This window comes from Corticium candelabrum, chromosome 6, assembly GCF_963422355.1.
Source record: "Corticium candelabrum chromosome 6, ooCorCand1.1, whole genome shotgun sequence".
Lineage (NCBI taxonomy): Eukaryota > Metazoa > Porifera > Homoscleromorpha > Homosclerophorida > Plakinidae > Corticium > Corticium candelabrum.
This window is the reverse complement of record NC_085090.1, coordinates 8,055,818-8,083,317: the sequence shown is the minus strand read 5'-3', so window position 1 is coordinate 8,083,317 and position 27,500 is coordinate 8,055,818. Positions and strand designations below refer to the sequence as shown.

The following is a 27,500-nucleotide window of genomic DNA, read 5'->3' as shown; positions in this document are numbered from 1 at the left end:
ACCGGTCTCATTTTCTTTCGCGAAGACGATCTACTGAGATGGGAGATCTCTAACTAGAGCGCATATCTCTATGCAAGCCCGGATCCAGAGGGAGGGTTCAAGGGGTTTCAATCCCCTCTTTTCAAATAGGTGTGGTTCAATAATTTTATATCATTTCATTAGAAAAGAAAAGAAAATTAGTAATGCTATAGATAACTGCTACCAGGTCAACCTCCTCTTTTTATTAAAAATTCCTGGATCCGGGCCTGCTAGGCTACTTGTGTTGGCTGAGGTAGAAGATCAAATTTCAATGGTTGATTCTGGTGTCAGTAACTGTTCTGATTGAAATTTGTCGTTCGATATTTTCTACAGTGAGTACACGTAGTAACACAGATACAAGTAACAAAATCGCGCATGCGTCTACAGAGCTTCTGAAAGACTTTCCTGCTTGCAGATCGAGTTTATCACGTTCTATAGCCATCTACCGCCCGTACTGCGCCCTCACCATGTCGCAGCGCCAAACAGAGAAAGCTGTGAAAGGGAACGTACGTCGTATGTAGCTACACCTAATTCTAGTAGTTGCTAAAGCCAACTGTGGTGTAACTCTAGCTAGGCACACGTTAGGGCGTTTTCATAGTTGTAAGACATATAAAAACTTGACCGACGGCGACCACAGCTAGAGGTTAGCTAAAGCTATACTCCTCGTCACCCATCGCCACGATGAAGATTATTAATTAATTAAGTATTCTGGAACGCTGACAGCGTGGTGAGCTTGTCACGCGTCGTACACCTTTAGGAACACCGGTTTGTGAGTTGGAATGCTGATAGAAAGAATGAAGCAACTAGTAATTTACAGCTACAACAATAATGTACGGTGCTACAAAGCTCTACTGCTAACTTACATAGCTTCTATCTAGAGGTGCAACTGTCTGCGTACTCTAAAACGAAAGAAACAGCAGCGGAGCGGTCTAAATCTGAGATGTCCAAATTTATATTGGACGTGGAATCGCGTGGATCCGCGTTTTCCACTCAGCCTTCCGAAATGAAAGGTTAGCGCTGGGTCTAGCTGAGGTTAGTGCTTGTCAAAACATTCCGGTTTATTCATATTGCGTACACAGCAATGAATCAAAGAAGATTGCTCTCCTTTGTGTTGGTCTGACAGTTTTTTTGAGCAAATCGAATTTGCAGCACGCCTTGCGGAATTCTGTAGTGAAAGACGTTGTCGCATCCGTAGATTCGAGCAGCCGTTGCTGTTCTATCACATGTGGTCCTGGAAAGCGGTCGGAAGACGTTTCAATTCTTGCGAGGGAATTGAGTAGCGTAGCTTGAGTACATGATACAATCAGTTTCATTCCGCTAGAGTTCACATAGCTATTGACTAATTAGAGGCAACTTTACCTAGGCTCCGCCGCAGGAGAGATGACCGACTGGACACTCGAGCCTACAACTGGACAAGCTCAACGTGTGAAAACACACTTCGCGTTTAGCACAGCAGGGTGTTATGATTAATTAGCGCAAACCAAGTGTTGAACGCGGCGACTGTACATCTTGTAAAATGCTAGTGTTAGTAGCGTCGCCCCTAGCAACCGTTGATGTACGCGATGTAGTCAATGCAACTCAGTTCGATCTTATTACCTTTCAACAGCAACATTACGCTAAAATGCTAACGAGCTACTACTATCGATCAGCAAAACACTTCTCATCTGGTACAGCAAACACCAAACCGTTCGAGCAGTTGCGGTAACTTACCTAGGTAACTATTACTCAAAAACGTGGACAAGACTAGCTAACCGAAACAAAACGTTAGCTTCTCTGCTGCTCACGGTAGCGCCACCCAAGCGTTGCTCGGTGACTACGGACAAGTTCCCAGGTCTTTGACGTACTGTATCTTGGTTCCGTAGTTCGGACATTCGGTCGGACCTGTGTAGTGGCCAAAGTGAAGTGCGAAGACGGATAGGACGCCTGACGACGCTTTGTAGATCACAGGAGAGCCCGACGAGCCTTCACTGGTATCACAGTTGTAACAGGTCGTTTGGTTGTTTCTACACGTCGCTTGTATTATGCAAAATCCGCCAACGTCGGTTGTAGACTTGAACGAGATCTTCTTGTAGTCTCCATCTGGATGGTGAATGATTAGGATTCTATCGCTTGTAGTTGGCATCGTCGTCGAGCGGACTAGACACTTCACCGATGAAAGATCTTCCTTTACAGTGAAGACAGTAAAGTCGAGTGTAGCATCCGTACTAATCAATGTGTCTGCATTATAGACGGCGGCTGCAGAACCGGTATGACCGTCACACGTGGTCGTGTCGTACTTGTAGTCCAGCTCGCCAGTGCTTACTACAGTCTGATCGGGAAGACAATGATTATTCGAGACAAATCGTCCCTCCCTACCGGATTTCCACGCGGTGCAACTACCTGCCGTACCGTTTCTAACGACGCGCAGTCTAAAGACAGATGGACCGAGTTCGTAGATCTTAGGAACGCTGGAGAAACAAGCCATGTTCTTCCAGTCAGCCAGAGCGCAATACGTGTCGGGTTTGCTCACTTTACTATGATCTATATAACAGTCAGCGTAGTGAACGTACGTCAAGCTAAAGTGAGAAGATGGAGATGTCGCGTGTAGCTCGACGACGATCTGTTCGGCCCACAGACGACGACTGTTCACTTCACCTTGACCGCGCCATCCTTTTCCTCCGATTCTCTCTACTCCGATTGCTTGTCCGTTTGCGTCCAGACCGTAGACAACGACGTAGTCTCCGAGACTCATGAAAAACGGGTTGAGATTGACTCGAGCCGACCCGCATCGGCGAGCTGCGATGTCGAAGCGCCACGCCTTCATACCATCTTTTAGCAGATGAGCGAGATCGGAACTGTGAATGTTGACGGGCTGAACGATAGATTCTGGATCGGGATCTAGACCTTGCGCTGTTAATTAAAGCAACAATTTAGTCACTATAACCGCATAGACATGCTCTATAGATTTCTACAATATACGCGTCGTTCTATCTAGAAAAATTCGAGCGCGAGGGCATGGAGGCGGGTTCGATCGGCAAGACATCGCGTCGTCCCAAATGAACTCTGGAGACTGGACACTTCTACTGTCTACCTCGATCGGTTCAGCGGGCGCGAGAAAAATTCGGTGGCTCTGCATGTGACTCATATATCTAGATATGTATACGCTTTTAAACACCCACAGACAGCTCTCCTCTAATTAGCTATTAGTAAGTTTGCAAGTCCTAATTCGCACACTAGCTGTTACTGTACTAGACTGCTGCATGGTCCGTCGTGTAGGTATCAATGCACGCTATAGAGTTACGCACACTCTATGCACGCATGCAGGTAGGAGATATCGTATCGTGTAAAGTGTCTCTCGATCTACCCTCCCGAGATTTTAGACAGTGTGTGAGACTCTATTCCCATTCTGATATACTAACACTTCCATAGTAGCCGGCACGTACAGCTCCTAGACCAGGCGCGTACCTCCTGAGGGTCTAGTAAGGTTGCAGCAACCCCTTCTGCCCTCTACATGATATATATATATATATATATATATATATATATATATATATATATATATATACTATTTACTACATCAGAGATTTACTTTCTGGCGGTAGCTGTCGTTCTTAGTGGCATGATAGCTCATGAGTCTTCTAGAGTTCCTAACAAATGTTAAATGTCGCAGCCAGAGCAAACTCCTTTCTCGTTTGGCCGTGCATCTAGGCGCCTGATACCGAATGCAATGAACGCTCTCGTAAACCGTGCAATAATATCAATATTCGATCGACCCAGTGCCCGCATAGGTTAGTTATTGCACACATACCGTATAGTCATTGCCCTATGGCGTGCCGTTTCTGCCAAAATGCCAAACAAGAGCCTAGAGACTATTGCTCATCGTACAAGTGCCTAGTGACGACAATGATAACCGAAAGACAAGAGCATCACAACGGTCTGTTTGTCGACTCTGTGCGACCTTTCTTTCACAAGCTAATTAGCTAAGTCGAAAATTCAGAGGACTGAAACGCACTGTAGAATCAACAGTCACTAAGCACTTGCTACGATGTATAACTCTAGAAACTAACGTCACTATGCACTCGCTCTACGATGTAACTCTAGAACCAAACATCACTACGCACTTGTTTTGACAGAATTGGCACGCTTAGACCACGCCCAGAAACAGCACGCAATATTGCCTGATCTCCCAGATAACACATGCTCGGACTGACCGCGATAGATATTGAAACTCAACGCCGCCATACACAAACAAACAGCAGCGCAAACTTTCCAACAAGTCAAACAAGAGAGAAAATTGGATTAGATTGTACTAGATGAAAATTGAAACAGTCGCCAAACCAGGAAAGCATAACAGTCAACTCGAACGCTGATTGGGTAGAGGCCATGCACGTGCCGGTAAGTTGTTTATCACCCTGTTCCAGAGCAATACCATATTTCTCGCCTGCTTATCGAACACCCTGTCCCAGAGCAATACCACCTGTATATCACCTTCTTCCAGAGCAACATCATATTTCTCGCCCTCTTTACCTTTTATGTCTAGCCCATCGCCTGTGGTTATTATCTTTACACTCCGCGTAGGTCCAACACTAGACTTTGACATGCGGTTTTTTCATAGTTTCTTGTAGTAGGTACACGTTCGACCTTGGCACTGTATCTAGAAATGAAATTGCATGCAGAACGTGCGGTTTCGAATGAGACTGTCTAGTGTAAAAACATGGTGTAAAACTAGCGAATTTTCCAAGTTCAAGGTTAGAGAGCGAAGTAGATCATCTCTGAGGTAGAGAAATATGACTAGCTATTGCATTCCAAACAGCAGACTCGATTACCAATACTTTACCAGACACTATACACATGCATGTACGCCCCTGTACGAGTACATGCACATGTAGCAATCTCCTAGACTGAGGACTGCGAGTACCATTCACAGACACTATGGCTCGACTTCTAACGATATACCCGGTATATATCAAACGAGCATACACGACATTTCATTTGTAGCTAGACAAGAGTTTCTCCACACTTAACCTGTTTTGATATCATCAATCCACATGAACATCAACAGCAAGAAAACTGTGGCTTGCATTATCGTCGATAGAGGAGCAGCGAACTGTGAGAGCACAACCCAGCAAATGGCGGTGTGAAGGTATACAGTTTACTTTTAGCAATTAATACATTTATACACTATTAGTGTAGGCGTGACTATAATTAGCCAGTCAAGCACATGCGCCGCACAGCGCTCATACATGTCACGTGGAGGTAGGTAGGCTAACCTACGACTAGACTAGGTTTCACTGGCACTCTAAAGATTGTGGCATGTGCTAAGCTACTCTCTGTTCGCGTTGACTTTGCGGTCGGAAGTGACTAGTGATGCAGCTGTATTTGTTTACCACACTCAGATGTTAGGTGCTAGTTAGGGTTCCCCGCAAGTGATTACGAGGTCACCTGACAAGATAACGAGGTCACCTGGCATTCCAACACGTACACGCCTGATTGGGTAGCGCGCGCACGTAATTTCCATCCCGCTTACATATTATTCACAACTGTAGCCACAGTATAGAAGTAAAAATTACAATACATACATAGTTGGAAAGCCTGCTAATTGAGCTTTCGAATGATACAATTCTCGTAGCTATTGATGATTGTTTCGATACGTTCCTGTCCACTTCCTGTTTACGCTACACTAAATGAGTTGCCGCTGTCTTCATCATCGAGAAGAACTGCGCTCTGGTGCGTCTCATCGTCGTATGGAAAGCTAATAAACATATAGAATATTAGAAAACGGTTTGATCGACTGTTCTAGACTGCATTCTCTAACCAAAACATACGGGTACATAGCCATAGCAACAGAGAACATGCCGTTACTATGGGCATAACTCGGTCAGTGGGTCTTTCGGCCATTTCAAATTTCAAATTTTCAAATTTTCAAATTTTAATTTTTTAATTTATAAATTTCTAATTTCTAATTTTTTACATAACGTTTTTATTTTTAAAAAATTTGCATTACATTTTCAAATTTTAATTTTTAGAAAAATCAAAATTTAAAATTTTATTATTTCAAATTTGTAAATTTTTAGGTTCAGTATATTAGAAATTGCTTTGCCGACGAGAAAGCGGACGTAGTTGTATATATGAACCGATGGTCGGATTTGAACTAACAGAAATTGAACGCTCATCCGTTCTCTCAAATAATTTGAGTACATCAGAAAAAGAAAATTGAAAGAACGAGTAGCAGTGTACGCGGTAGAGAGTCCATTGGACGACGTAGGGGTGTATTCCAACGCGTGCTGATACGCTGATTCAATTAAACTAGGCGCTGTTTCTCCTAATCACATCAGCACGTTTCCTGTACTGTGTCTCTAGACCTGTACGCCGCTTCAGACAGTCGGTAGTAACTCGAAGTGCATGGTCGCGTCATTACTGTAGATACGATTGGCCCAACTGCAAGTAGCACTTCGTGTCTAGATTTTGTACATCACATAGAACACTACCCGATAGCGCAGATAGATAGAACCTCTACAACGTCATGCCGTGTCTCTCCTGTGCCAGAACCCACACTGACTACAAGTGAATTACGACACCAAAATAGTAAAGGTGGACACGCACGCAGTGCTCGTGGCAGGAGGGCCTAGTAGGGAACGTACGTATATCGTACTGCTGACACGCCCCTCCCCTCGACGGTACCGCGTCCAACTACTACATTTACGTATGTCGTAAAGTACTGTACCGGCAGAATAACCGCCAATTCAATACCAACCGAGCAACGTACTGCATGGTCGCGTGAATTACGTTTGTACTGTATCGTAACCTTTCTACAGAGTCTCTAATTAGCTAAGAATGCAACAACACGCAGCTAGAGATCCTCTAGTATCAGTATCAACATCAACTAGGGGTTGCCTCCTGTATCTTTGAAGGACGCCCCCACACTATATGCACGGACAACTAAATTCTGTCTCTAGGAATACCTTTTCCTAAAGTTAATGTATACCACACAACTTACAACGATTTCAAACGAGGTCAGTGTATACGCAACATTCTAAATCTCATACTTGGAATGAAATGATTATTCCAGGCAAGAACGCAACGTTTAATTCCGACTTGACACACTCTCATCGTTATCCAGGACAAATAAAATCTAACAATAGGGTCATCCATGTTCAGCTGATCCACCTCTATTAGAGCATTGAGAGCTTGTTTTGTTGGGTAATTCACTCTTTGATTGACTTCTACCCAAATTCTTTCAGCAGGATGATTCTGTTTCAGAGAGCAAAAGATATATATCATTACAGGCCGTAAGAAGTAGAATAACAGGCACGAGTGCACAATGCATAGGTACCTCTCTTGACATAGACTGCACATGAGGTGCTCTCATTTGATTTCGTCTTAGATAACTTAGGTGTTCCTGCACATACAAAAGAAGATAGAACTCTCTCTCTCGTGGTTAACGCGGATCTGGTCCCATAACCCAAACTGCTGAAGTATAGGTCTGAAAAGATGATCATAAATTATATGGTTGTTCTTGACTGGCATAGTAATTAGACCAAGAATAAAACCACTGTAAAAGTCTATGGCAAGAACGTGTGTTGTTCCATACTTAACAAGTTTCTCATTTTGATCTATAGGCATTTTGTGTCCAGGATATTGAGCGTAGTAAGGCATAGGATTTATTTGCCGATGAGCTAGTTGCCGCCTCCTTCCGTGATATCCAGGAGCATCTTGTCTTAGAATGCGTCCAATGCGTTTGTCACCGACTCTAAGTCCTCCTGCTTGAAGATTATTATGTAACCCTTTCATCATCTTTCTTCCGTACGCTGGACCAGCCTACGTATAGACGTGTACTAACGGAAAAAGTCTCCATCTGTTTATACGGGTTTAGTAAAAAGAGAACATATTACTTCTCTAACAGCTGCCTGGACTACCAGCCTCATGTCAACGTCAGATAATGCAGAACGACAATGAATGTTTGCTCATGACAAAATCGTCTAGCGGATCGTTCAGAAAAACCTTTGACTCCAGGATGTCTTCTTCGAAGTATATAACTTATGTTTGAGTGCGATAGCCAGCCTTCACCATTTCTTGAATTTCGAATTCTCTCTCTCGTCCATCCGTGACTCAATTTGATACGATGTGCCTATACTGTACGTGCTGCACTGCGGTATAGGTTACAGTTAATTAGTTGGGGAATTCCCAAGTTCGTCGCGCGCTGCATGGCTGTCCGAAAACTCATGTATCTGGCTACGTATACGTAGCTACTAAAATTTAGTTAGTCGGCGCTGTCAGCTCTCACGATCCAGGAGAATTTCCAAAGCACCATCGACCACCAACGTGATTGTGCCCTCCACGACCTCGTTAGCCTCGTACCAGACCCTCTCGCGCGTCGTGCCCGGTTCCCGTATAACACGTTTTCGTGTTATACGGGAACCGGGCACGACGCGCGAGAGGGTCTGGTACGAGGCTAAGGACGCTATCTTGTGGGAATATTCTTGATATGGGGATGCTAACTCTGGCTCGAGTGACAACAGCAAACGCATAGAGTGCATACTGCGTTGGCTGAAAGGTGCATCTATCAGTAGAGTAATAGGACGCGTGTGTTGTAGTGTAAACGCGCACAAAGCTATTGCAGCTAAGACGGGGTAGGACTCTAGTGTTAGTTAATTAATTGTGAAATTTTGTGGAACAGAATTCGGAGCCTAAGCCTACGACAAGGCAGTCGGCCTTGCCAATGAACACGGATGTGGTCCCTACTTAATTAATTAAAGCAGTGTAGCAAGAAGTATGCTGCAGGCATTCCATATTTCATTATTGATCATTTTCGTCAAAATCTGACCCTTGGAATTTGAGCGAAGTTGAGTCACTTGACTTTGCTATTTGCTATCTTAATTAGTAATTCGTGTATTGAAGCACAAATCAAGGTCGCAGCCTCGCATGTCAGCCCATAAATAAAGAGTTAGGATTCAGACATTCCATCATTTGATTGCCGAGCATTTTTGTAAACAGAATTCGGAACCTAGTTACGTAATTACATGACAAGGAAGACGACCTTGCTAATGACCACGGAAGTGGATGCATCCTGGCTCGCAAAGCCCGTCTAACAACATAGCACCGTTCTTAGACATTCTCTCATATTCTGAACGTGTAGTTGTTGTCAAAATGTAGCAACGACAACAAAAGCTTTTTGGCTATTTGCCTAGTGCATTTAATTATCTCGTTAGAACGTCTACGCGCCCTAGCTACAACAGCACAAAGAAATGTTTACCTGAATTATGTGTTACACGGTGTTGAAATGCAAACTCAACACGTTAGTAATAGCAAAGTGTAAGCACGAGCGCCGCCATCGCCTAGGTCACGTGACCTACTTCACTAAAGCCACACCCAAGCAGTCACGCCTATTTGCACTACTACTCTCGTCGTCTCCATACAAACTCATCGCGTCGTTGCCAGCGTTTTCAGACGCTCGGCGATCGTCCCGACGCGCACGTCTCCGCCAGACGCGAACCAAAGCGACAACCGAAGTGTGGCTGCCTAGCGTCGACGCCACAGCGTAAGCACTCGACGGTTTCCTTGGCCTCTCGGTTCGACATCTGACGCTCGGCAAGAGTTTCAACTGTGTGCAGCCTTTGTGGCGATGACGGACGCGACTAGCGAGAAATTTCTTCATCTTGCTACATCCGCACCCACTCGACCTCCTCTTCCGCTTCACGCTCAGGACTCTCCTCCGGCTCCGGTCAGACCTCCTCTTCCTAACTCGACATTCTATGTCGATTCCAACGATGCCATGAAGACGAGACCTTCTGCTGGGAGGCACCCTTCGAGGCCTGCCCCGTCTCGCCCTGCTCCCGCTCGCCCTGCACCCGTTCGGCCTGCTCCTCCTCGTCCTGCACCCGCCCGGCCTGCTCCAGCTCGGTCTGCTCCTGTGAGGCCTGCAGCTTCGCTTTCTAAGTCGACGTTCTATGTTGAGCAGCCGCCCGAAGTGCCTCCGTTGCCGTGTGATGATGCACTGCAGGATGGTTTGTCGCCTAAAGCTGGAAAGGCATTGCCCATGAGGAGTTCTCCAAAAATGGGAAAGCCACTGCCGCAGAGGCAGTCGGTGAAGGGAAGAGAGAGGGCGGTGTCACCGTCCGGATCTGATGGTTTGGAATGTGCTGCTGTCAGCAAGGTGCAAACCTCAAACGGGAAGTTGGTTGGTAGTGAAGAAGTCAGACACAAGAGAGCAATGTCTGTAAAGGTGACGAGCAAAGCTGAGTCATTGAGAGTAAACAAGAATAGTGAAATGAGATTTGGTAGAAGCAAGAGTTTGTATCAGAGACCATCGAAGAGCACGTCGCCCGAGCCGAATGCTCGTGTTGTTGCTGTTGATGATAGTCAGTTGGCGAGACTTCGGAGAGAAGTGACTGGGAGTCCACCTGTTCCTGTGCCACCTCGACCTACATTACCAAAGTCTTGGAAAGGACGAGAAGGAAAGAAAGATGAGAGGGCATCGCAGAATGCAGTACAACAGTTGAAATCGAAAAGTGCTCAGAATCCTGATGTTACTTATACACCACCTCCTGGTGAAGAAGTGAGTAGCTCGACGAGACAAGGATATAACACACACACACACACTTGGTTTTTCCTGTCAGATATACATACACATATAGACTACACATAGACATGCAGACAGACACACAGAGACATGCAGACACACAGACAAACAAAGGTATTACCCGAGTTTCTACTGAGCAATGATGCATTTGTGTAAGAACTAAATGACATACTTCGTATACTGTACAGATTGTGGACAGACGACAAAAACAAACATGTTGGAAGACAACATTGTGATTGCTCTTACTTTCTTTGTTGATTGTACAGCGTAATCTACAGACTGATCAAGACTTGCAGTCGTTGAAAGAAAGCAAGGCATCTTCAGCAGCTTCAGAATCATCTCCCAAGTCAAAACAAAGAGGGTCAATACGCCGATTGTTTGGGATGCACAAGAGCCCGAAAAGTGAGAGAAAGTATCATTCTACTGGTTCTGCTCCAGATCATCTTGCAGCAGTTAGTGAAGACAGTGCAGCAGTGTTACATAATGAAGTTTATACTGATGAGAATCCTCATAAGGGGGGACGATTCTCTAAATTTTGGGGGTCAGTGAAACACCCGACTAGGACACAACCTGAAGCAAAGATAAGTCGGCGAGTTGCTACAGATTTGGCTCTTCCAGTCAGTAAGTAATAGACAAATAACGTGGTGTGTGTGTGCGTCCAATGTTTGTGTGTTTCCAATATTTGTTGTGGTGTGTGTGTGTGTGTGTGTGTGTGTGTGTGTGTGTGTGTGTGTGTGTGTGTGTGTGTGTGTGTGTGACTGCTGTCTGTGTGTGAATGCTGTCTGTGTGTGCATGTGGGTCAGTGTAAAAATGACCTACCCAGAAAATGGCCACGACATGTAACTTACATTAGTCTCATCTTTAATCCATACTTTTGTTTGTCAGCAAGAGCCATGCGCCAAGAAGACTCATCACAAGAAGATGGTGTTTTGACTCGGTTAGTTGCCCAATGTCTTGGCTATTTAAATCGTCCTCACATTCTCAAAGAAGAAGGACTGTTTCGTGTCCCTGGTTCTGTTACTGACATCAATCGCCTCAGAGCAGCATTCACTGCTGGTAAGAGATCAATTGAGTGATGTCTATTTCAGAAGTCTTTGAAAGCTTGTTTAGTTGTTTGCCTACTTACTCACTCTCCTGTCTGTCAATTTCATTGCCCATCTGCTAGTCTGCTTTTTCATGTGTATGTCTATTTGTATGTCCATCTCTGTCTTTTGTCTATCCTATTGTCTGCCAGCTTGCCAATATGTACATCCATCTATATGTATGACTTTCTGTAGGTCAAGATGTCAACTTGTCTGAAATTTATGATCCAAACACTGTTGCCAGTCTCTTGAAGCAATATTTCAAGGATCTTCGGAGACCTCTGATTCCACTGGGACCAACACAGAAGAAGCTCATACTAGCAATGCGAGCCAGAAATGTAAGACAATATTGGGATTGTTATCTGGGGTATAGAACCACTTGGTTTTATAAAGCACATACACAGACAGACAGACAGACAGACAGACAGACAGACAGACAGACAGACACGCACAGAGACACAAGGACAAACACACACACACATACACACACAGACACACATGGACAATAACACACACACACACACACACACACACACACACACACACACACACACACACACACACACACACACACACACACACACACACACATGGACAAACACACACACATGGACAAACACACACACACACACACACACACATTTACAAACACACACACACACACACACACACACACATTTACAAACACACACACACACACACACATGGACAAACACACACACACACACATGGACAAACACACACACATGGACAAACACACACACACACATGGACAAACACACACACACACATGGACAAACACACACACACACATGGACAAACACACACACACACATGGACAAACACACACACACACACACATGGACAAACACACACACACACACATGGACAAACACACACACACACACACACATGGACAAACACACACACACACATGGACAAACACACACACACATGGACAAACACACACACACACACATGGACAAACACACACACACATATGGACAAACACACACACACATATGGACAAACACACACATGGACAAACACACACACACACACATGGATAAACACACACATGGACAAACACACACACACACACATGGACAAACACACACACACACACATGGACAAACACACACACACATGGACAAACACACACACACATGGACAAACACACACACATGGACAAACAAACACACATGGACAAACACAGACAAACACACACAAACATGGACAAACACACACAAACATGGACAAACACAAACACACACAAACATGGACAAACACAAACACACACAAACATGGACAAACACAAACACACACACACATGGACAAACACAGACACACACAGACACAGACACAGACAGACACAGACACACACACACAGACACAGACACAGACAGACACAGACACAGACACACAGACACAGACACACACACACACACACACACACACACACACACACACACACACAAAGGGACATAGAGAGACCACACAGTAGACGTAGATATGTCTCTGAGATCGTTGCTTGTATAGATTGCCTTGTCACGTGCCCTAATTGTCTTACAGACACAGCAAGTGAAAGAAATTCTTCGTGCCATTCCATTAGATCGCTACTCCTCACTTCAAATAATGATTGAAATACTAGCCAAGGTTGGTAAAGTTTTGTCTATTGCAATAGTCCAATAAACAAGACTAATACACTGAAAGACAAACAAACAACAGTTTGACCTTTCTCTCTATGCCTTACTTTCTCTGCAGGTTGTCGAATATGAAGAGTACAACAAGATGTCATTGACAAACGTGTCCACGTCATGCGGACAGTCACTTTTTAGTCACATGTCACCGACAAATGCCAATGACATGCTACTCTTTGTGATCAGTCAAAGAGAGGAACTATTCACGTAACCGGATTGGGTGCAATGAAATGAAGTCACTTGGCTTATATGAACTTGCTGGCCGATTTAGGGTTGAGATGATTGATGATTTAGACACATTGCGAGTAATATCTAGTACGGTAGTGTACCTTGTCGAACTGTTGGCACGCTCATTTTATGTTGATACTAAAGAGATCTGTGATTCGTTTGTAAGGTTCGAAATCAGGTGTGTTGATGTACAGCCTACTGGATTGAATGTTCATGAATGGTGTAACTTACGCCCTAGGTGTGTGTGTGTGTGTGTGTGTGTGTGTGTGTGTGTGTGTGTGTGTGTGTGTGTGTGTGTGTGTGTGTGTGTGTGTGTGTGTGTGTGTGTGTGTGTGTGTGTGTGTGTGTGTGTGTGTGTGTGTGTGTGTGTGTGTGTGTGTGTGTGTGTGTGTGTGTGTGTGTGTGTGTGTGTGTGTGTGTGTGTGTGTGTGTGTGTGTGTGTGTGTGTGTGTGTGTGTTACATCCACCAAGATATCAAAATATTCATTGTAACGTGACCCACCAATATTCATCTAACTAACCAGTTGATTCCCTCTCCTAATCCCCACAAACCGCTAGCACAGCTCATCAAAATCCCACCTAGTATCATAAGCTAATAAAACAGTGAATTTGCCAGCAACATGCAGGGTGTACCCATCAACATACTACAAGAATTAGTACCTGCGTTTTTCCAAAGTCGACTGATAGCCATCAAAGTCTGTGTCTGTTTCTGTGTCGTATATCGGTTTCTTGACGTCCAGATCAGAGTCATCAGATGGTGACGTCGGTCTATGGTTGAAGTCTGTCTCGTCTAATGGTGGTTTATTTATGGATTCGCTGCTTGACTGGAGGTGAGATATCGGACGCGGCGGAGGATCTGAGATCCACGAACTGGTAGTTCTGGGGCCGATGTGGTCCATTCGTTCGAACTGAAGAGGCTGATTAAACGTGTGTTTCTTGTATCCACGTCGTCTAGAAACGAACAAAGCATCAGAAATTTGAAATAGAAGAATGACTGATAATGTTGCTGTAGAATTGCTGTTGTTTGCTGGTCCGTCTGCCTGTCTGTCTGTCTGTCTGTCTGTCCGTCCGTCTGTCCATCTATTACATTTGTTGATAGTCTCAACTACAGTCAGTCTTTAATACATAATGAAGACAGAAGGTTCTTGACTGCCCACTTACCTGGTGCAAATGACAATAATCAGAATAACCAGCAGCAAAATCACGATGCCAACAGCAAGGATGATCCAAGCCCAGGTAGCTAGAGTATATAACGTAAGTACAGCATAAGACAACACAAGTGAGAAGTTGCAGTCGAGGCAGGCATGTAAAACAGATGGAAGTAAGAACAGACAAACAGAACTAGAATACGTCTGAATATGACGACAGACAACACACAAATGCAAACAGACAGACAAGGCAAACACACACACACACACACACACACACACACACACACACACACACACACACACACACACACACACACACACACACACACACATGCACACACCACACACACACACACACACCACACACACACACACACACACACACACACACCACACACACATGCACACACACACACACACACACACACACACACACACACACACACACACACCAACAATGACAAGAAAAACTCACGAGTACTATCCGAGGTTAATGGCACTGGTGTTGCCTCTACCTCCACACACCCATCAGCTGCAGCAGGCACAAACCCTCTAATGCATTCCATGTTCTCTCCACATTCCTTACAAACACACTTTAACGCTGTCTTGTTACACATTAAATTAGCCTTCACACAGTGCTTGTCTGACAAGCATCCATTCTCTGGGTAGCAGTCAGTGCCGTCCGATATGAAACCACTCACACATATGCATGCTTTACTTGTCGAGTCACACCGCTCATTTTCTCGACAGCTGGGATTACAGCCGATGAATGCTGTGCATTCTTCTATGTTCGCTGAGTCTTCTTGCACCTTCCAGTCAGACTTACACTGACATCTGCCTGTGGTAGTATTGCATTCTGTGTTTTCCATTGGACAGTGGATATTGTTCGAGCAACCACTTGTAGGGAAACACGTTCTAGAAATGTCCATCTCGTAGTTCTCCATACAAACACACTCTCCTTCATTTGTGCACATTGTATTTGGTGGACAGCCGTCGGTACAGATGCGGCTATGTGAAGGACGAGTCAAGGGATCACATCCAACAGATACAATCTTTATCCTAGCGTCTCCATTGAATTGATAACAATCTACTGTTCGATTGTCATGTACAGTCCACTTGCCTGTCTGCCACTTGTACGTGAAGCAATTAGACGTGACACATGATCGAAAGAGTCGTCTATGAGTACTACATGGTAAACCTCCTTCAGATTCCTCAACAATAATTCCTCGAGATCGAATTTGTGTGCCCGCACTTGGAGTGTTAGGCTGCGTGTTGACACCTGCAAAACAGTCTTTTGTGCAGGGACTCCACGACGACCATGATGACAACAGACAATCGCCCGGGCACGGCTCACCGCATCGCTCTTCTTGATGAATGTCATTCTTGACTTCGAAATCACTTCCAACATCTGTTGTATCGTCTGTTGCTCTGCGACACACACCTTCTAGACAACAGGATGGACTACTAGCGGGTATTCCATCATGTTGAACACACTTCACTGATCGTAGTCGTTCACCAATTCCACACGTGTTAATACCAACCGAACATTTACTCCATTCAGATCTCACAAACGAGTATGTGTAACACGGTGAGAATTCACAATGCTCGGTCTGTAGAAGAGGAGACGGGCATACTCGTCCTCCATTACTTGCTGTTGTTGTGACGCGACGACTTCGTTGTCGACTGCCATGCCCCCCACATGTGCCATTACAGTTACTCCACGTAGACCACTGGGAGACCTGACAATCTACTGGGCAGGAGATCGAGCAATTCTCTCTTTCAACTGGCTTTAGAGATGCATTACACTTTGTTACATCACTAACAGTTGGACCAGACGTTGAATCACATGTTACAGATCTCCTTCTATATCCAGTTCCACAGGATTGTTGAGAGTTTGCACTAACCAACAAGCAGTCTCCCCAACTTCCTTCATTCCAATTGTACGCTAAACACTGTAAAAGCGAACACTGCCTTACCTCTTCCAATTTCAAACAATTGTTTCCTGATCCAGCTCGTAGCAAAGATCGACTCCTTGTCTCTTGTCCTTGGTCTAACTGGTGACATAGAGAATTCTTGTCATATTTTTCACACTTACCCCACTCACTCCATGGTCCCACAATACATGTCGTCTTCACGCAAGGTACATCACAGTCTGTTGTTTTAATGGGCTTGCTTCCAAGTGATAAACAAGATGCATCACTTCCTGTTTGTGAATCAACTTGGCATGTGACACTCCGTTGTCTTGTTCCAGCTCCACACTGTCCACTTGTAGCACTGCAAGTTCCCCAATCCCCAACCTTCCATTGACACTGACTGGCACACGGAGCAGTCTGATTCCTCACAGATGAACATAAGCGGCCTCCATGTTTACTTTGTTGTATGACTGTCCGATAACGTGATCTCAACATAGCCCCACAACATTCAGACCACATCGACCACTGACTCAGTTCACAGTCAATAGGGCAGTCAATGACACATTGCCGAACATCATCAGGAAGAGACATCCCAAAACACTTGCTTGCACTAACGAATACGCGATCGCTTCGTTCACACTGAATGTATCGTCTCTGTTGACCACCACCACACTCGTTTGGAGCAGGAAGAATACAACTCAACCAGTTAGTAGGCACATGTTGATATGTTACACATGGTTTATCATTACATGGATTGTATTCCACCAAGTCTGACTGCTTAATGTGTGGACACTTGTTTGCAAAATCTGTCACAATCGATCCTTCACTCAGGACGCTTCGCGTTCGATTCTGAATGCCACCAGATGGACCACAATCTACAGAGCACGGACCAAACTCAGACCATGAAGTGAAGACACATTCATCCGCACATGCAATGTAACAGTTCTGTGTATCTCCCGGTTGCGCAATGAACAATGTCTCAGAACAGACACCACTTGGTGATATATCGCCATCATTACGACGACAAACAACTGGCCGAGTTTGAAAGCCAGGGCCACAAGTTTCATTGACAAAGAACAAAGAGCAGTTCGTCCAGTCTCCTGTCTCCCACGCGTATGCGTAACATGGCGGCTGTGTGCACTCTCCCGTGTCCGTGATAATCCCGTCAACATTAGGAGGACACTCTTTCCCGCCAAAAGCTGCAGTTTGGTTAATAAACTGCGATCTTGTGCGTGTGGCTTGTCCACATGTTGCCGAACACTTGAGCCACTGTGACCATGCACTGACATCACAGTCAACAGGACAGTTGATGGTGCATGATTGTCTACTTACAGGAATATCATTTCGAACACACTTGTCTCCCGGGCCTTTTCCAAAGCCTGCCACTTGCTGTTCACAGTAAACATTTCTAGTCTGTTCTCCAACTAGCTCTCCACAAGTTTTATTGCCTTGAGGGACACAGACCTGCCACGGATCTGTTATCCACACATACGATATACAAGGAACAAACGCATTGCAAGGCTTCTTTTGACGAAGCTCATCGCTATCCACACACTTTCCATTGGTAGCATTAATGTCTACTGATCGATGGCGTGTCACTACACTTCCAGCCCGTCCACAATCAAATGGACAAGTCGTCCACAATGACCAAGCAGACAGCACACAGTCATCTGAGCAAGGAATATAACAATTGTCATCTTCGTTTGGTTTATGAGGTAAATAGTCACAGTGACTGATATTCGTTGGACTTCCCAGTGCATTCTGACAGAAGACATTTCGAATGCGTGTCCCATCTCCACACGTTCCTGAATTGGCATGACAATTGCTAAATTGTGTGACAAACCAAAATGTGCAGTTGAGTATCTCGCAGCTTCTCGTCTCGATCGTTGCACCACATTCCCTTCCACCGTGTTTTGCATCAGCAAGAATCGGTCTCTGTCGTGTACGAACCCCGCCCTCTCCACAACTTTGTGAGCACTTTGACCATACTCGCCACTGACCCATCTCACAATCTTCAGGACACTGTATCTGACATGGCTGACTACTTAACGGTTTGACAGGGTTTGATGCAGGTGGCGCACCTGGCAACGTGACTTCACCAGTACAAAATGCATCAGAAACCGTAACAACATCATCCGTTCCCGCAGTCAACTGTTGACAAACAACAGCTCGTTTTCTAAGACCAAACCCACAGTTAGATATAGTTCTGTTAATTTCACATTCTCCATATTCTTCTGTGTGCCACACCGATACTGGACAATCAGGAAGAGAACTCAAATCACATGGCTGACGTTCTCTAAGCTGTGGACAGCCTCTGCCTCCAAACTGGCTTGCCCTAAGAACCGAGCGAGTACGCAACACATGAGGATCATCCGGGTCTTCACCACCAACAACCGTGTCATTTCCGGAATCAAACCCAGCACCAGAACCTGAACTCGAATTGGAATCTAGTAACGTCCTGTTAGCGATGCACGATATGGAGCAAACGCTCCACGCGCTCCATGAAGATACAACACAATCGCATGGCAGATTACACGCTTGAGTGTTAGTAGGCGACGGCTCTCTGCGATCACTCTTACAGTTCAGTTCATCAACGAGACTGCCATTCTTCGCTACACAATTCACAATACGCCTTCTCAAACCCGGTCCGCAAGCATGTCCATTCACCTCGGACGTGAGCGGCTCGCAACTACGCCACAATCCGAGCCTCCATTTGTACACAGCAGCTGCCGGTCCCGTCGGTTCTATCGGAACCGGACATGGCGGAAAGTTGGTCACATTTCTACACGTCGTCGTCTGTGCCAGAATGTCGCACTTCCGTCCAGTATTGTCGGTATCGTCGGTATCGGGAGCTTCCAGGACGTCTCTCCGCCGCGTCTCGAATCCGAGTCGCCCGCACGTTTTACTACAAACGCTCCACTCGCTCCACTCGCCGACGACGCAGTCCTGAACGCAGTCTCTCTCGCTACACGTTCTCACTGTGTCGAACGCGTCGCGGCCCTGCTGTACCCCGTCGCAATAGCGCGACGGCACGGGAGACGGCTTGCCAACGACCGCGCAATAAACGTCGCGCCGCTGCTCGCATGTGCCACAGCAGGTCGACTTGTCTCTCATACACGGTCCCCACGGCTCTCTATACCATTCGAACGTCTCGGTATTTGCACCACCAACAAGCAGACAAGTGAGTAAAAGAAACTGAGACAACATAGAGCCACTGCCTACCTGAAGATTTTACAACCTAGAATGCCGTCACAAGAGATCCGGAGTTAATTATCAAGACGCAGCAAACCTCTCAGTCTCAACTAATCAATGCACTAGCGTGCACGAGTAGGGAATGCAGAGAGAGACGTCACCACAAGTGAATCCGGCAGTCGAAGACGAGGTTGCCAAATAAATTAGAAGCTGTAGGACGACCTTGGAAGCAATTACCTTGTTTTCGATGGAATCTCCGAAAGTTGGCGCGACTCCTCTCCAACAACGACGTCGCTTTCGATTTTTACAAGGCCAGAGATCCGATGCTCGTAATATTACACAGAGAATGCCGGAGGCCAGAGGACGCCAACCCCGCCCAGGCGTGGACAACGCCCATGCGGACGGTTCGTTGTCACGTGACGTACACAAATAAAATTTACGTCACAAACGCGAGCTTCTTGACTGACGTCATGCGCTTTCATCAGCTCATAGAAGAAAATTGAATCAAGTGCCTAGACTGCTGATCGCGATCCGATCGACATAGTGAGCGTCCACTCTGCACTCTGTGGATTGCAGCCCCGGATGCGCTGCCATCACCACTACCCACTACTGGTACCATGGCAGGGATGTCGTTGCTATGGAGATGGGGCCACATGTGGCCCCAGCCAACAAAAATGTGGCCCCAGGAGCAAAGCAACTGCTAATAATTAATATTTCTAATTATACAGTACTTTGAATTTTGTAAGTTATTAAACCATAGTTTTGTGCGAGAACTACTGTGAAATAGGCAAGTTGGCCCTTCTCCTGTATTCCTTAGCGCCGGATAGCGTTGAAGCTGAACGTGGATTTAGCTTGATGAATATAACAAAGAATTGTTCTCGCAATAGGCTTGGTCAACGTACGATAAACGCGATTATGGCGATAGCTTCAGACAGTAGAGGAATGGACACATTTCCTTTTGATAAGGTGCTGAATAATAATGTCCTTTAGTGATGCTTATTGTTGAAATAGAAAACTGATTACATTGCCATTGATATTAATTTGAATTGTCTTTAATATTGATATTAACAGTGGCACCGAAAACGCTATTGGGGCCACATTTTTGGCACCGGGCAAAAATTGGACCGGCATCCCTGCATGGTGATGGCAGCGCATCCGGGGCTGCACTGCGGCGAGGCTACTCTACCACCGCCTCATATCACGTGACTGATGACCGATGTGTACGTGTGGCTTCTTTACTTGTGGAAAGCGTTGATACAGCGACGTAAGGTGAGCGAGAACAAAGACGAGTGAGGAGTGTTAGATGTTCTGACTACACGCGTAGCGTGCGTGGGGGTAACGCCCACTATTTCTAATTGGATTCAACCGCATCAAGTGTCCTAAAAATAGTAGTACTCGATGTTGAAGATACAGAAGCAATAGAACAACATGATTTAATAAACAAATCTAATTGGCTGGCTATATTAGAAGACCGCAATAATAAACGTACAGTACTTGTCGACAGAAATCGTATCTGTGCTGGCCTCGGTGCCAGACCGCTTTTTGTACGTGAGGTGGAGGCGAGGCCGCGTGTGTCGCGATAGAAATGACCCGAGTTCCCAACAAAAAGTGTCTACCACAACAAAAGCAACGCAACTGCAATGAATTCAGTCAAATCACACCACCCGGTAACGCGTCATCACTGTTGAGTTCCCGTATATCCTAACAGCTGATGGATGAGAGCGGGAAGAAAAAGCGCGTTTTAGAAATAGCATTACTAAAAATAATAAAATTACTAAAATATACTGTTTACCTAATACATTTCAGACTAGTTTAAATTAAATTTTACTAAATTCCAGCTGACAGTCGTTTTTGACATAGAGGCGTGGTCTACAATAGTACCCGGATACTCTGACACCTTGTACACGCCGGGTTCACTAAACATCAGAGCTAGCGACTTGATTCGTTCTCTTGTCCGGCTGCAGTAGGCGCCAAAGCCTTCACAAGTACCACCAACCCGTTTTCAGCACAAGGGCCCCCTAACGTCAAGTGGGCAGGTCATTACCCATATAGTGCGCATAATATTATCACGCAGGCGTCATTTACAGAAGTACAGACGACTGATGATGAGCTACCAGCATTGGAATACAGATAATGTGTGTCACTGGCTCCAGTCTATGTCTCTGGGTGAGCATTGCGTGTCTTTCCGTCGGGAGGCGATTGTTGGAGCTGATCTGACGAGCATTGACACGGCCTACATGATTTCGCATCTGAGAATTTTGTCGCCCATACAGCAGGCCGAGCTGAAAAGCGCTATTGATAACTTGGTGGGATATCAGGATGTTACAAGTATGTCACATGTCTGTCTGTTTGTCTGTCTGTCTGTCCGTCTGTTGTGTGTCCGTCTGTTGTGTGTCTGTTTGTCTGTTGTGTGTCCGTCTGTTGTGTGTCTGTCTGTTTGTCTGTCTGTTTGTCTGTCCGTCTGTTGTGTGTCTGTCTGTTGTGTGTCTGTCTGTTGTGTGTCCGTCTGTTGTATGTCCATCTGTTGTGTGTCTGTCTGTCTGTCTGTTGTGTGTCTGTCTGTCTGTTGTGTGTCTGTCTGTCTGTTGTGTGTCTGTCTGTCTGTTGTGTGTCTGTCTGTCTGTCTGTTTGTATGTTGTCTGTCTGTCTGTTGCGCGTGTCTGTTGTCTGTCTGTCTGGTGTATGTCCGTCTGTTGTCTGTCTGCCTGTCTGTCTGTCTGTTGTCTGCTTGTCTGTCCATCTGTCTTGTCACGTGTGTCTGTCTGCCCACACTGATTGTTACTGTACGTTCATTCTAAGGAAGAATCGTCGTAGTAGTCCACGACTCAAAGAAACAGCTAGGAAATGTGTGTTGGTCGCTGACTGTCTGTCCATCAGTTTGTCTGTCTTGTTTGTGTTTTTGTGTTTGTTTGTTTGTGACTACATGTATTGTATGCCTGCATGCTTGCTTGTTCATTGGGCCCTCTATCTGTCCATCTTTCTGTGTTTGTCCATGTGTCTATTCCTATAAGCCACGGCTAACCCTCTTTCACCTGACAAGCAACCGAAACCAGAAACTGTCTTGATGTTCTTCCTTACTCTCTCATGCCCGTGTTTGTTTCTTTCACGTTCCACCTTCTCTTTCAGTTGTATATCATCCTACTTCCGTTTCTATTTCATGCAGCTCACGTAACGTTACGCGGACGTGCACCCGCAAGGGCAGCTTCGGCGTTAACACTGGGAAAGGGAGCAGAACCTCTCATCGAGGTCTCGGCCCAGAACCTGCTCCACGAAGGATGCCGTCACAGCGGGTGGCTACGAAAGCGCGGCATCTACGTCAAAAGCTGGAAACACCGATATCACATACTCAAGAACGGCTGCTTCTATTACTTCAGGGACGAGAACTGCAAGTCAGCCAAGGGCCAGTTTTCCTTGAACAACTACCGTGTCCAGCTGTGTACGGGAGTGGCGAGTTTGCCATGGTCTTTCCAGCTCGTCAACAGTGACATCACCAAACGTACGTGGTACTTTGTCGCCTCCAGCGAGCAAGAACGGCGTACGTGGATGGAGATGATTGAGAAGGACATCGCCGCATTCTGCGCCCCTGGGACGGTGCCTCGACCCTCTGTGGTGTCCGACATATTCAGCGACGACGAGGGAGACGGGCAGACAGACGAGCAAGTCGCCAATGAAATGTACGACAAGCCGTTTGACGATTCCTCGCCGTTTGATAAAACCGGTGACCTTGCCCCACCACCGATCACCAGCCGAGACAAATCTCTGAAACCTTCAAATGCTCCGGGAATGGTCCTACGTGCTGAGCCGTTGTTGCCGCCTCGTGGCAGCATGTTTCCACCTTCGCAGCCACCGAAGCAGCAGGCACTGCCGCCACCCCGTGTCACAAACAACAATAGTTCTAGTTTGAGAGGCAACAATCGCACTCCGATGTCACTCCCTGGTCGTCCCCGTTCGGTTACCGACGGCAGGATGAGCAGTGACGACAGCAGTGATGACGGTTACCTCCATTTGGTGGAGGAGGAAAGACAAAGGGCAATGCAACAACATCCACCTACAGACAACGGTCTTTCATCAAACAAGGCTGATTCACTCGCACGCCCAAAGAAACGTATCCTTGCTGGATCAGTGAAGCTGCCGAGTATGGCAATGCAAGACACGCCACGCAAGCCTGCACCTTACCAACCGAAAGCGAACGAACCTCAAAACACAAACATGCCACAACAACCGAGATCACCACACGATCCGAGAAGAAAACCGGTTCCTACTCCACGATCGAAGCAGACCACCGTGGAACCACCCAGGCTTCCAGACCACGAATTTGACGACTTCGGTGGTAATCAGTGTGCCGCCATGGATGATACCCAGGATGTCCTCCCGAAGTCAGCATTTCGAAATGTCGATCGAGAGGGTGCTGACCGTCTCCTGAGAGCCAAGGGTGTCGACGGGCTTTATCTATTGCGCGAAGGCAGCAATGCTGGGTCGGACAAGGTGCTGACCGTGTGGACGCACGACCGTTGTCGTCACTACAAAGTCTTTTATCAGGTAACGAGTGGATATTGTCTCACAAAGGGAGTCTCGTTTCCATCCATGGTCGACCTGGTTGAACACTACCGGCGTTTTCTCCTTCCGAAGTCAGACAATAAGCTGTCTAGACCGCTTGTTGATTAGATGGAGTGTAGCTGTTGTCAGTGCTTGGCATTTTATATATTAAGGCTTTTCTAGTTTTTGCAGTAAGATGGCAGGTTTTGTGCATACTCTTTGTAACATACATTTGTATTATTTTATTTACGATTTTCAATTGCTGGTGTATTAGTATGAGTTTCATAGAACACTAGAGACTGACAGTCAGTCAACACTGGTGATGTTGATCCTTACCTTCACTGTCCCAGTTTCTTGCAGAGTATGCGCACAGGTTACATGGGAACGACCTTAGGCTTGAAATTCAACTCGTTTCCTAGCAGACACACACACACACACACACACACACACCACCACCACCACCACCACCACCACCACACAAGAAATAACTAGAAGTCACCCAGGACCTAATACAAATAGATGAATATTAATTAATTGTACGCGAAAACGGAAACATACCGTAAGTGACGTCATCTGCTGTCTCCAACGTGGTGTAAAGGCTGGGCTAACAAACCCTCCACAAACTCGCCACAAGTGAAAACAGCAAATACAGCAAACCGTCAAATCAATTAAAAACCATAATTCAATACACGTGCGACCGCCACGTGTTTCAACATCCGGGACATATAATAAATCACGTGATAAAACCTACAGTCCGTTTATCAGCAAAGAAACTCGATCTGCAGACACTAAACGATATTGATTCGTTAGCTGGAAATCATTCGAATTGATTATCACGTGGGGCCTCTTTAGAACCAAAACTCGTGGTATGTGGTGTACATTAATATTTACCTTTATTATAAATCTAGACTGAACTTTGTGTCAACTCAATGTCTGAAGAAAGTGTGAGAGCTAAAACTTCGCAACTACATTGAGAAGCACTTTACACGATTGTCAGAAATCCATCAGAACTCGATCGATTGTCAACAGTCGTTTGGTCAATTTTGTGCCATTGTGTCTGAGCACTAACCCTTGCCAGTCTTTGATCTGTTAATCTGTGTATCAACTTACAATGGCTGACGACTCGATTGCAACAAATTCGAGCGACGACGATGCTGCCGCATTTTGTCTGTCTGGTGCTTCGACTCGCTTTGAGTCTCGTGCGGCATCGATCTTTTCTGCTCTAGAAACACCAGACGAGAAGAAGGCGAGAGACAAACAAGGTGTCAATGGTTCGGACAGTTGTCTCATGCCTCCTCCGTGTTACAGCAGAAACGATCGAAGGCGAAAGTTCTCGCCGCAGAAAAGAGAAAGAGGACACACAAGATACAGACATTCAATCGCTGACCATGTTGTGCACCCTGAACGATGGAAGAAGTACAGCCTGGAGGATACTGACTTGACGAGTGACAGTCAAAACAAACAGGCTGCTCTCGCTTTTATCACAGAACTGAAAAAGCGTAAAGCGTGTCCAGATGACGATGCGTCCGAGGTGGCCGACTTTCGTCCGAAATTCAAGAAACCGAAGAGAAAGGAAGATGCTGTTAAAGACGTTGGGACAAGAAAAGAGAGCAGTGTGGTGACAGTGAGTGGAAAACGAATACAAAATGAGTATGTTGTGGGGCAAAAAAGAGCCAAGGACGTAAGACGGGTTGAAGGGAGGGTGGAGAGTGAAAAGGTGGGGAAGGGGAGGACGCTTCTATTGAGCCATTTGGAAGAAGATGAAGAGGAGAACAGTGGGGGAGATTAGATATATGCACATTGAGGTGTGATTGATGGCAAATGAAGTGGTTGTAAATAGAAATAGACAAATATGGATGGGGCATGTTTTCAGACTGTGCTTGTGCACACACACACACACACACACACACACACACACACACACACACACACGCACAGTGACACACACACACACACACACACACACACACACACACACACACACACACACCACACACACACACACACACACACACACACACACACACACACACACACACACACACACACACGACAATACTGCATTCCCAACCATCCTGCAGGACAGGGGCGTCGCGTGGGTGCAAAAAGTGGTGGGCTGACTCGCTGCTGAGACTTCGGCTCCGGTCTTTGATACTGAAAAAAGGAAAACGCCCCCAAAAAGTGGTGGGGCTTCAGTCCCCTCTAGCCCCTACTACGTAATGCCCCTGGGCACGACCATGCATTACAATTGCCTAGCAATATAATTTCTTCCCACTGTGTGCACGATTTCTCTTTGCTCTTAATTAATTAAGTAATGTGAAATAAAGCATGTAAAATTGCTATTGACTATAGCAGCACTCCTCTTGTACACAGAGGACTGCAAAAATGTACGAAACAGACAATCCATACTTGTCTGTCTACCCTAGATTTCATATCGAACTGGCATGTCCTGATCATTGGCAACATCTTCAATCTAGAAAGAGGAGAATTGTATAAACAATGCATCACTGCAATACAATAGTCTAATGTATTGTGAGATGCATCCCTCCAATACAATAGTCTAGTGTATTGTGAGATGCATCCCTCCAATACAATAGTCTAGTGTATTGTGAGATGCATCCCTCCAATACAATAGTCTAGTGTAGTGTGAGATGCATCCCTCCAATACAATAGTCTAGTGTATTGTGAGATGCATCCCTCCAATACAATAGTCTAGTGTATTGTGAGATGCATCCCTCCAATACAATAGTTGAGTGTACAGTACTGTGGATGCATCTTTCCAATACAATATGAGACGTTGCTCACTTGTCTGTTCATATAGACAACTCGGTCTTTCAGTGTTCGTAGCAACTCGGCGTGACTTCGAACGACTTGCATGTTCCATGCAAAATACTCTCGATTCTATTGATAAAAAGGGCAGATGACATACAGTAACCATGTGAACGAGTGTTGTTTGATACCTGTGATAGTTTCCTGCCCTTCAGTCGTGCTCGAGTGAGGTGTCCATCCAAATCAATAAAGATTTCCTGGCCACCGTTGTATGCACCCATTAACTGCAACAGAATTGAATTCACACACAGCCTGACTGACAGGACAGACAGCCAGACAGACAGACAGACAGA

The 27,500-nt window shown here is 45.7% G+C and overlaps 6 protein-coding genes across 9 annotated transcripts in view; 3 read left to right on the top strand and 3 right to left on the bottom strand.

Annotated features, from left to right (window-relative positions):
- Positions 1-1,583: 1,583 nt before the first annotated feature.
- LOC134181063 (uncharacterized) lies at positions 1,584-5,121 on the bottom strand. Its single transcript, XM_062648260.1, has 2 exons — positions 5,023-5,121; positions 1,584-2,907 (listed from the first exon to the last, which is right to left on the bottom strand). Exons 1-2 carry the CDS (start codon positions 5,078-5,080, stop codon positions 1,832-1,834), a joined length of 1,134 nt encoding a protein of 377 aa, XP_062504244.1. The 5' UTR covers positions 5,081-5,121; the 3' UTR covers positions 1,584-1,831.
- Positions 5,122-9,375: 4,254 nt separating this feature from the next.
- Positions 9,376-13,784, top strand: LOC134181504 (serine/arginine repetitive matrix protein 1-like). Its single transcript, XM_062648780.1, has 6 exons — positions 9,376-10,552; positions 10,843-11,197; positions 11,462-11,632; positions 11,854-11,996; positions 13,231-13,314; positions 13,423-13,784. The coding sequence occupies exons 1-6, from the start codon at positions 9,620-9,622 to the stop codon at positions 13,567-13,569; spliced, it is 1,833 nt and encodes a 610-aa protein (XP_062504764.1). The 5' UTR covers positions 9,376-9,619; the 3' UTR covers positions 13,570-13,784.
- A 271-nt stretch (positions 13,785-14,055) lies between these two features.
- On the bottom strand, positions 14,056-20,279 carry LOC134180987 (thrombospondin type-1 domain-containing protein 7A-like). Its single transcript, XM_062648170.1, has 3 exons — positions 15,213-20,279; positions 14,748-14,826; positions 14,056-14,537 (listed from the first exon to the last, which is right to left on the bottom strand). The coding sequence occupies exons 1-3, from the start codon at positions 19,855-19,857 to the stop codon at positions 14,240-14,242; spliced, it is 5,022 nt and encodes a 1,673-aa protein (XP_062504154.1). The 5' UTR covers positions 19,858-20,279; the 3' UTR covers positions 14,056-14,239.
- A 1,447-nt stretch (positions 20,280-21,726) lies between these two features.
- LOC134181384 (SH3 domain-binding protein 2-like) lies at positions 21,727-24,774 on the top strand. Of its 2 annotated transcripts, XM_062648654.1 has the most exons (3): positions 21,727-21,870; positions 21,930-22,170; positions 23,006-24,774. In XM_062648654.1, the coding sequence occupies exons 2-3, from the start codon at positions 21,945-21,947 to the stop codon at positions 24,505-24,507; spliced, it is 1,728 nt and encodes a 575-aa protein (XP_062504638.1). In that variant the 5' UTR covers positions 21,727-21,870; positions 21,930-21,944; the 3' UTR covers positions 24,508-24,774. The 2 variants fall into 2 exon arrangements, with proteins under 2 accessions (XP_062504638.1, XP_062504639.1); XM_062648655.1 differs by lacking the exon at positions 21,727-21,870 and having other exon boundaries at positions 22,036-22,170; positions 22,969-24,774.
- Positions 24,775-25,123: 349 nt separating this feature from the next.
- On the top strand, positions 25,124-26,244 carry LOC134181192 (U5 small nuclear ribonucleoprotein TSSC4-like). Of its 2 annotated transcripts, none has more exons than XM_062648417.1 (2): positions 25,124-25,215; positions 25,287-26,244. In XM_062648417.1, the coding sequence occupies exon 2, from the start codon at positions 25,490-25,492 to the stop codon at positions 26,165-26,167; it is 678 nt and encodes a 225-aa protein (XP_062504401.1). In that variant the 5' UTR covers positions 25,124-25,215; positions 25,287-25,489; the 3' UTR covers positions 26,168-26,244. The 2 variants fall into 2 exon arrangements, with proteins under 2 accessions (XP_062504401.1, XP_062504402.1); XM_062648418.1 differs by having other exon boundaries at positions 25,125-25,244; positions 25,318-26,244.
- Positions 26,245-26,650: 406 nt separating this feature from the next.
- LOC134181020 (inactive phospholipase C-like protein 2) overlaps positions 26,651-27,500 on the bottom strand; it is a 14,710-nt gene continuing 13,860 nt past the window's right edge. For both annotated transcript variants that reach the window (XM_062648215.1, XM_062648216.1), the window contains exons 27-29: positions 27,339-27,431; positions 27,184-27,279; positions 26,651-26,851 (exon numbers count right to left, since the gene is read on the bottom strand). In XM_062648215.1, the coding sequence (XP_062504199.1) occupies positions 26,801-26,851; positions 27,184-27,279; positions 27,339-27,431 (240 nt within the window). In that variant the 3' untranslated portion in view covers positions 26,651-26,800. The remainder of the gene's footprint in view (positions 26,852-27,183; positions 27,280-27,338; positions 27,432-27,500) is intronic.

Bases quoted from the DNA above. Each gene is read 5' to 3' on its own strand.
- LOC134181063 (XM_062648260.1), bottom strand. From the start codon at position 5,080: ATGCAAGCCACAGTTTTCTTGCTGTTGATGTTCATGTGGATTGATGAT. The intron at 2,908-5,022 runs GTTAAGTGTGGA...TTTAATTAACAG, and splicing joins GATTGATGATATCAAAACAG to CGCAAGGTCTAGATCCCGAT.
- LOC134181504 (XM_062648780.1), top strand. From the start codon at position 9,620: ATGACGGACGCGACTAGCGAGAAATTTCTTCATCTTGCTACATCCGCA. The intron at 10,553-10,842 runs GTGAGTAGCTCG...TTGATTGTACAG, and splicing joins CACCACCTCCTGGTGAAGAA to CGTAATCTACAGACTGATCA. The intron at 11,633-11,853 runs GTAAGAGATCAA...GACTTTCTGTAG, and splicing joins CAGAGCAGCATTCACTGCTG to GTCAAGATGTCAACTTGTCT.
- LOC134180987 (XM_062648170.1), bottom strand. From the start codon at position 19,857: ATGTTGTCTCAGTTTCTTTTACTCACTTGTCTGCTTGTTGGTGGTGCA. The intron at 14,827-15,212 runs GTGAGTTTTTCT...TATATACTCTAG, and splicing joins ATTAACCTCGGATAGTACTC to CTACCTGGGCTTGGATCATC. The intron at 14,538-14,747 runs GTAAGTGGGCAG...GTTCGTTTCTAG, and splicing joins ATTATTGTCATTTGCACCAG to ACGACGTGGATACAAGAAAC.
- LOC134181384 (XM_062648654.1), top strand. From the start codon at position 21,945: ATGATGAGCTACCAGCATTGGAATACAGATAATGTGTGTCACTGGCTC. The intron at 22,171-23,005 runs GTATGTCACATG...TATTTCATGCAG, and splicing joins GGGATATCAGGATGTTACAA to CTCACGTAACGTTACGCGGA.
- LOC134181192 (XM_062648417.1), top strand. From the start codon at position 25,490: ATGGCTGACGACTCGATTGCAACAAATTCGAGCGACGACGATGCTGCC.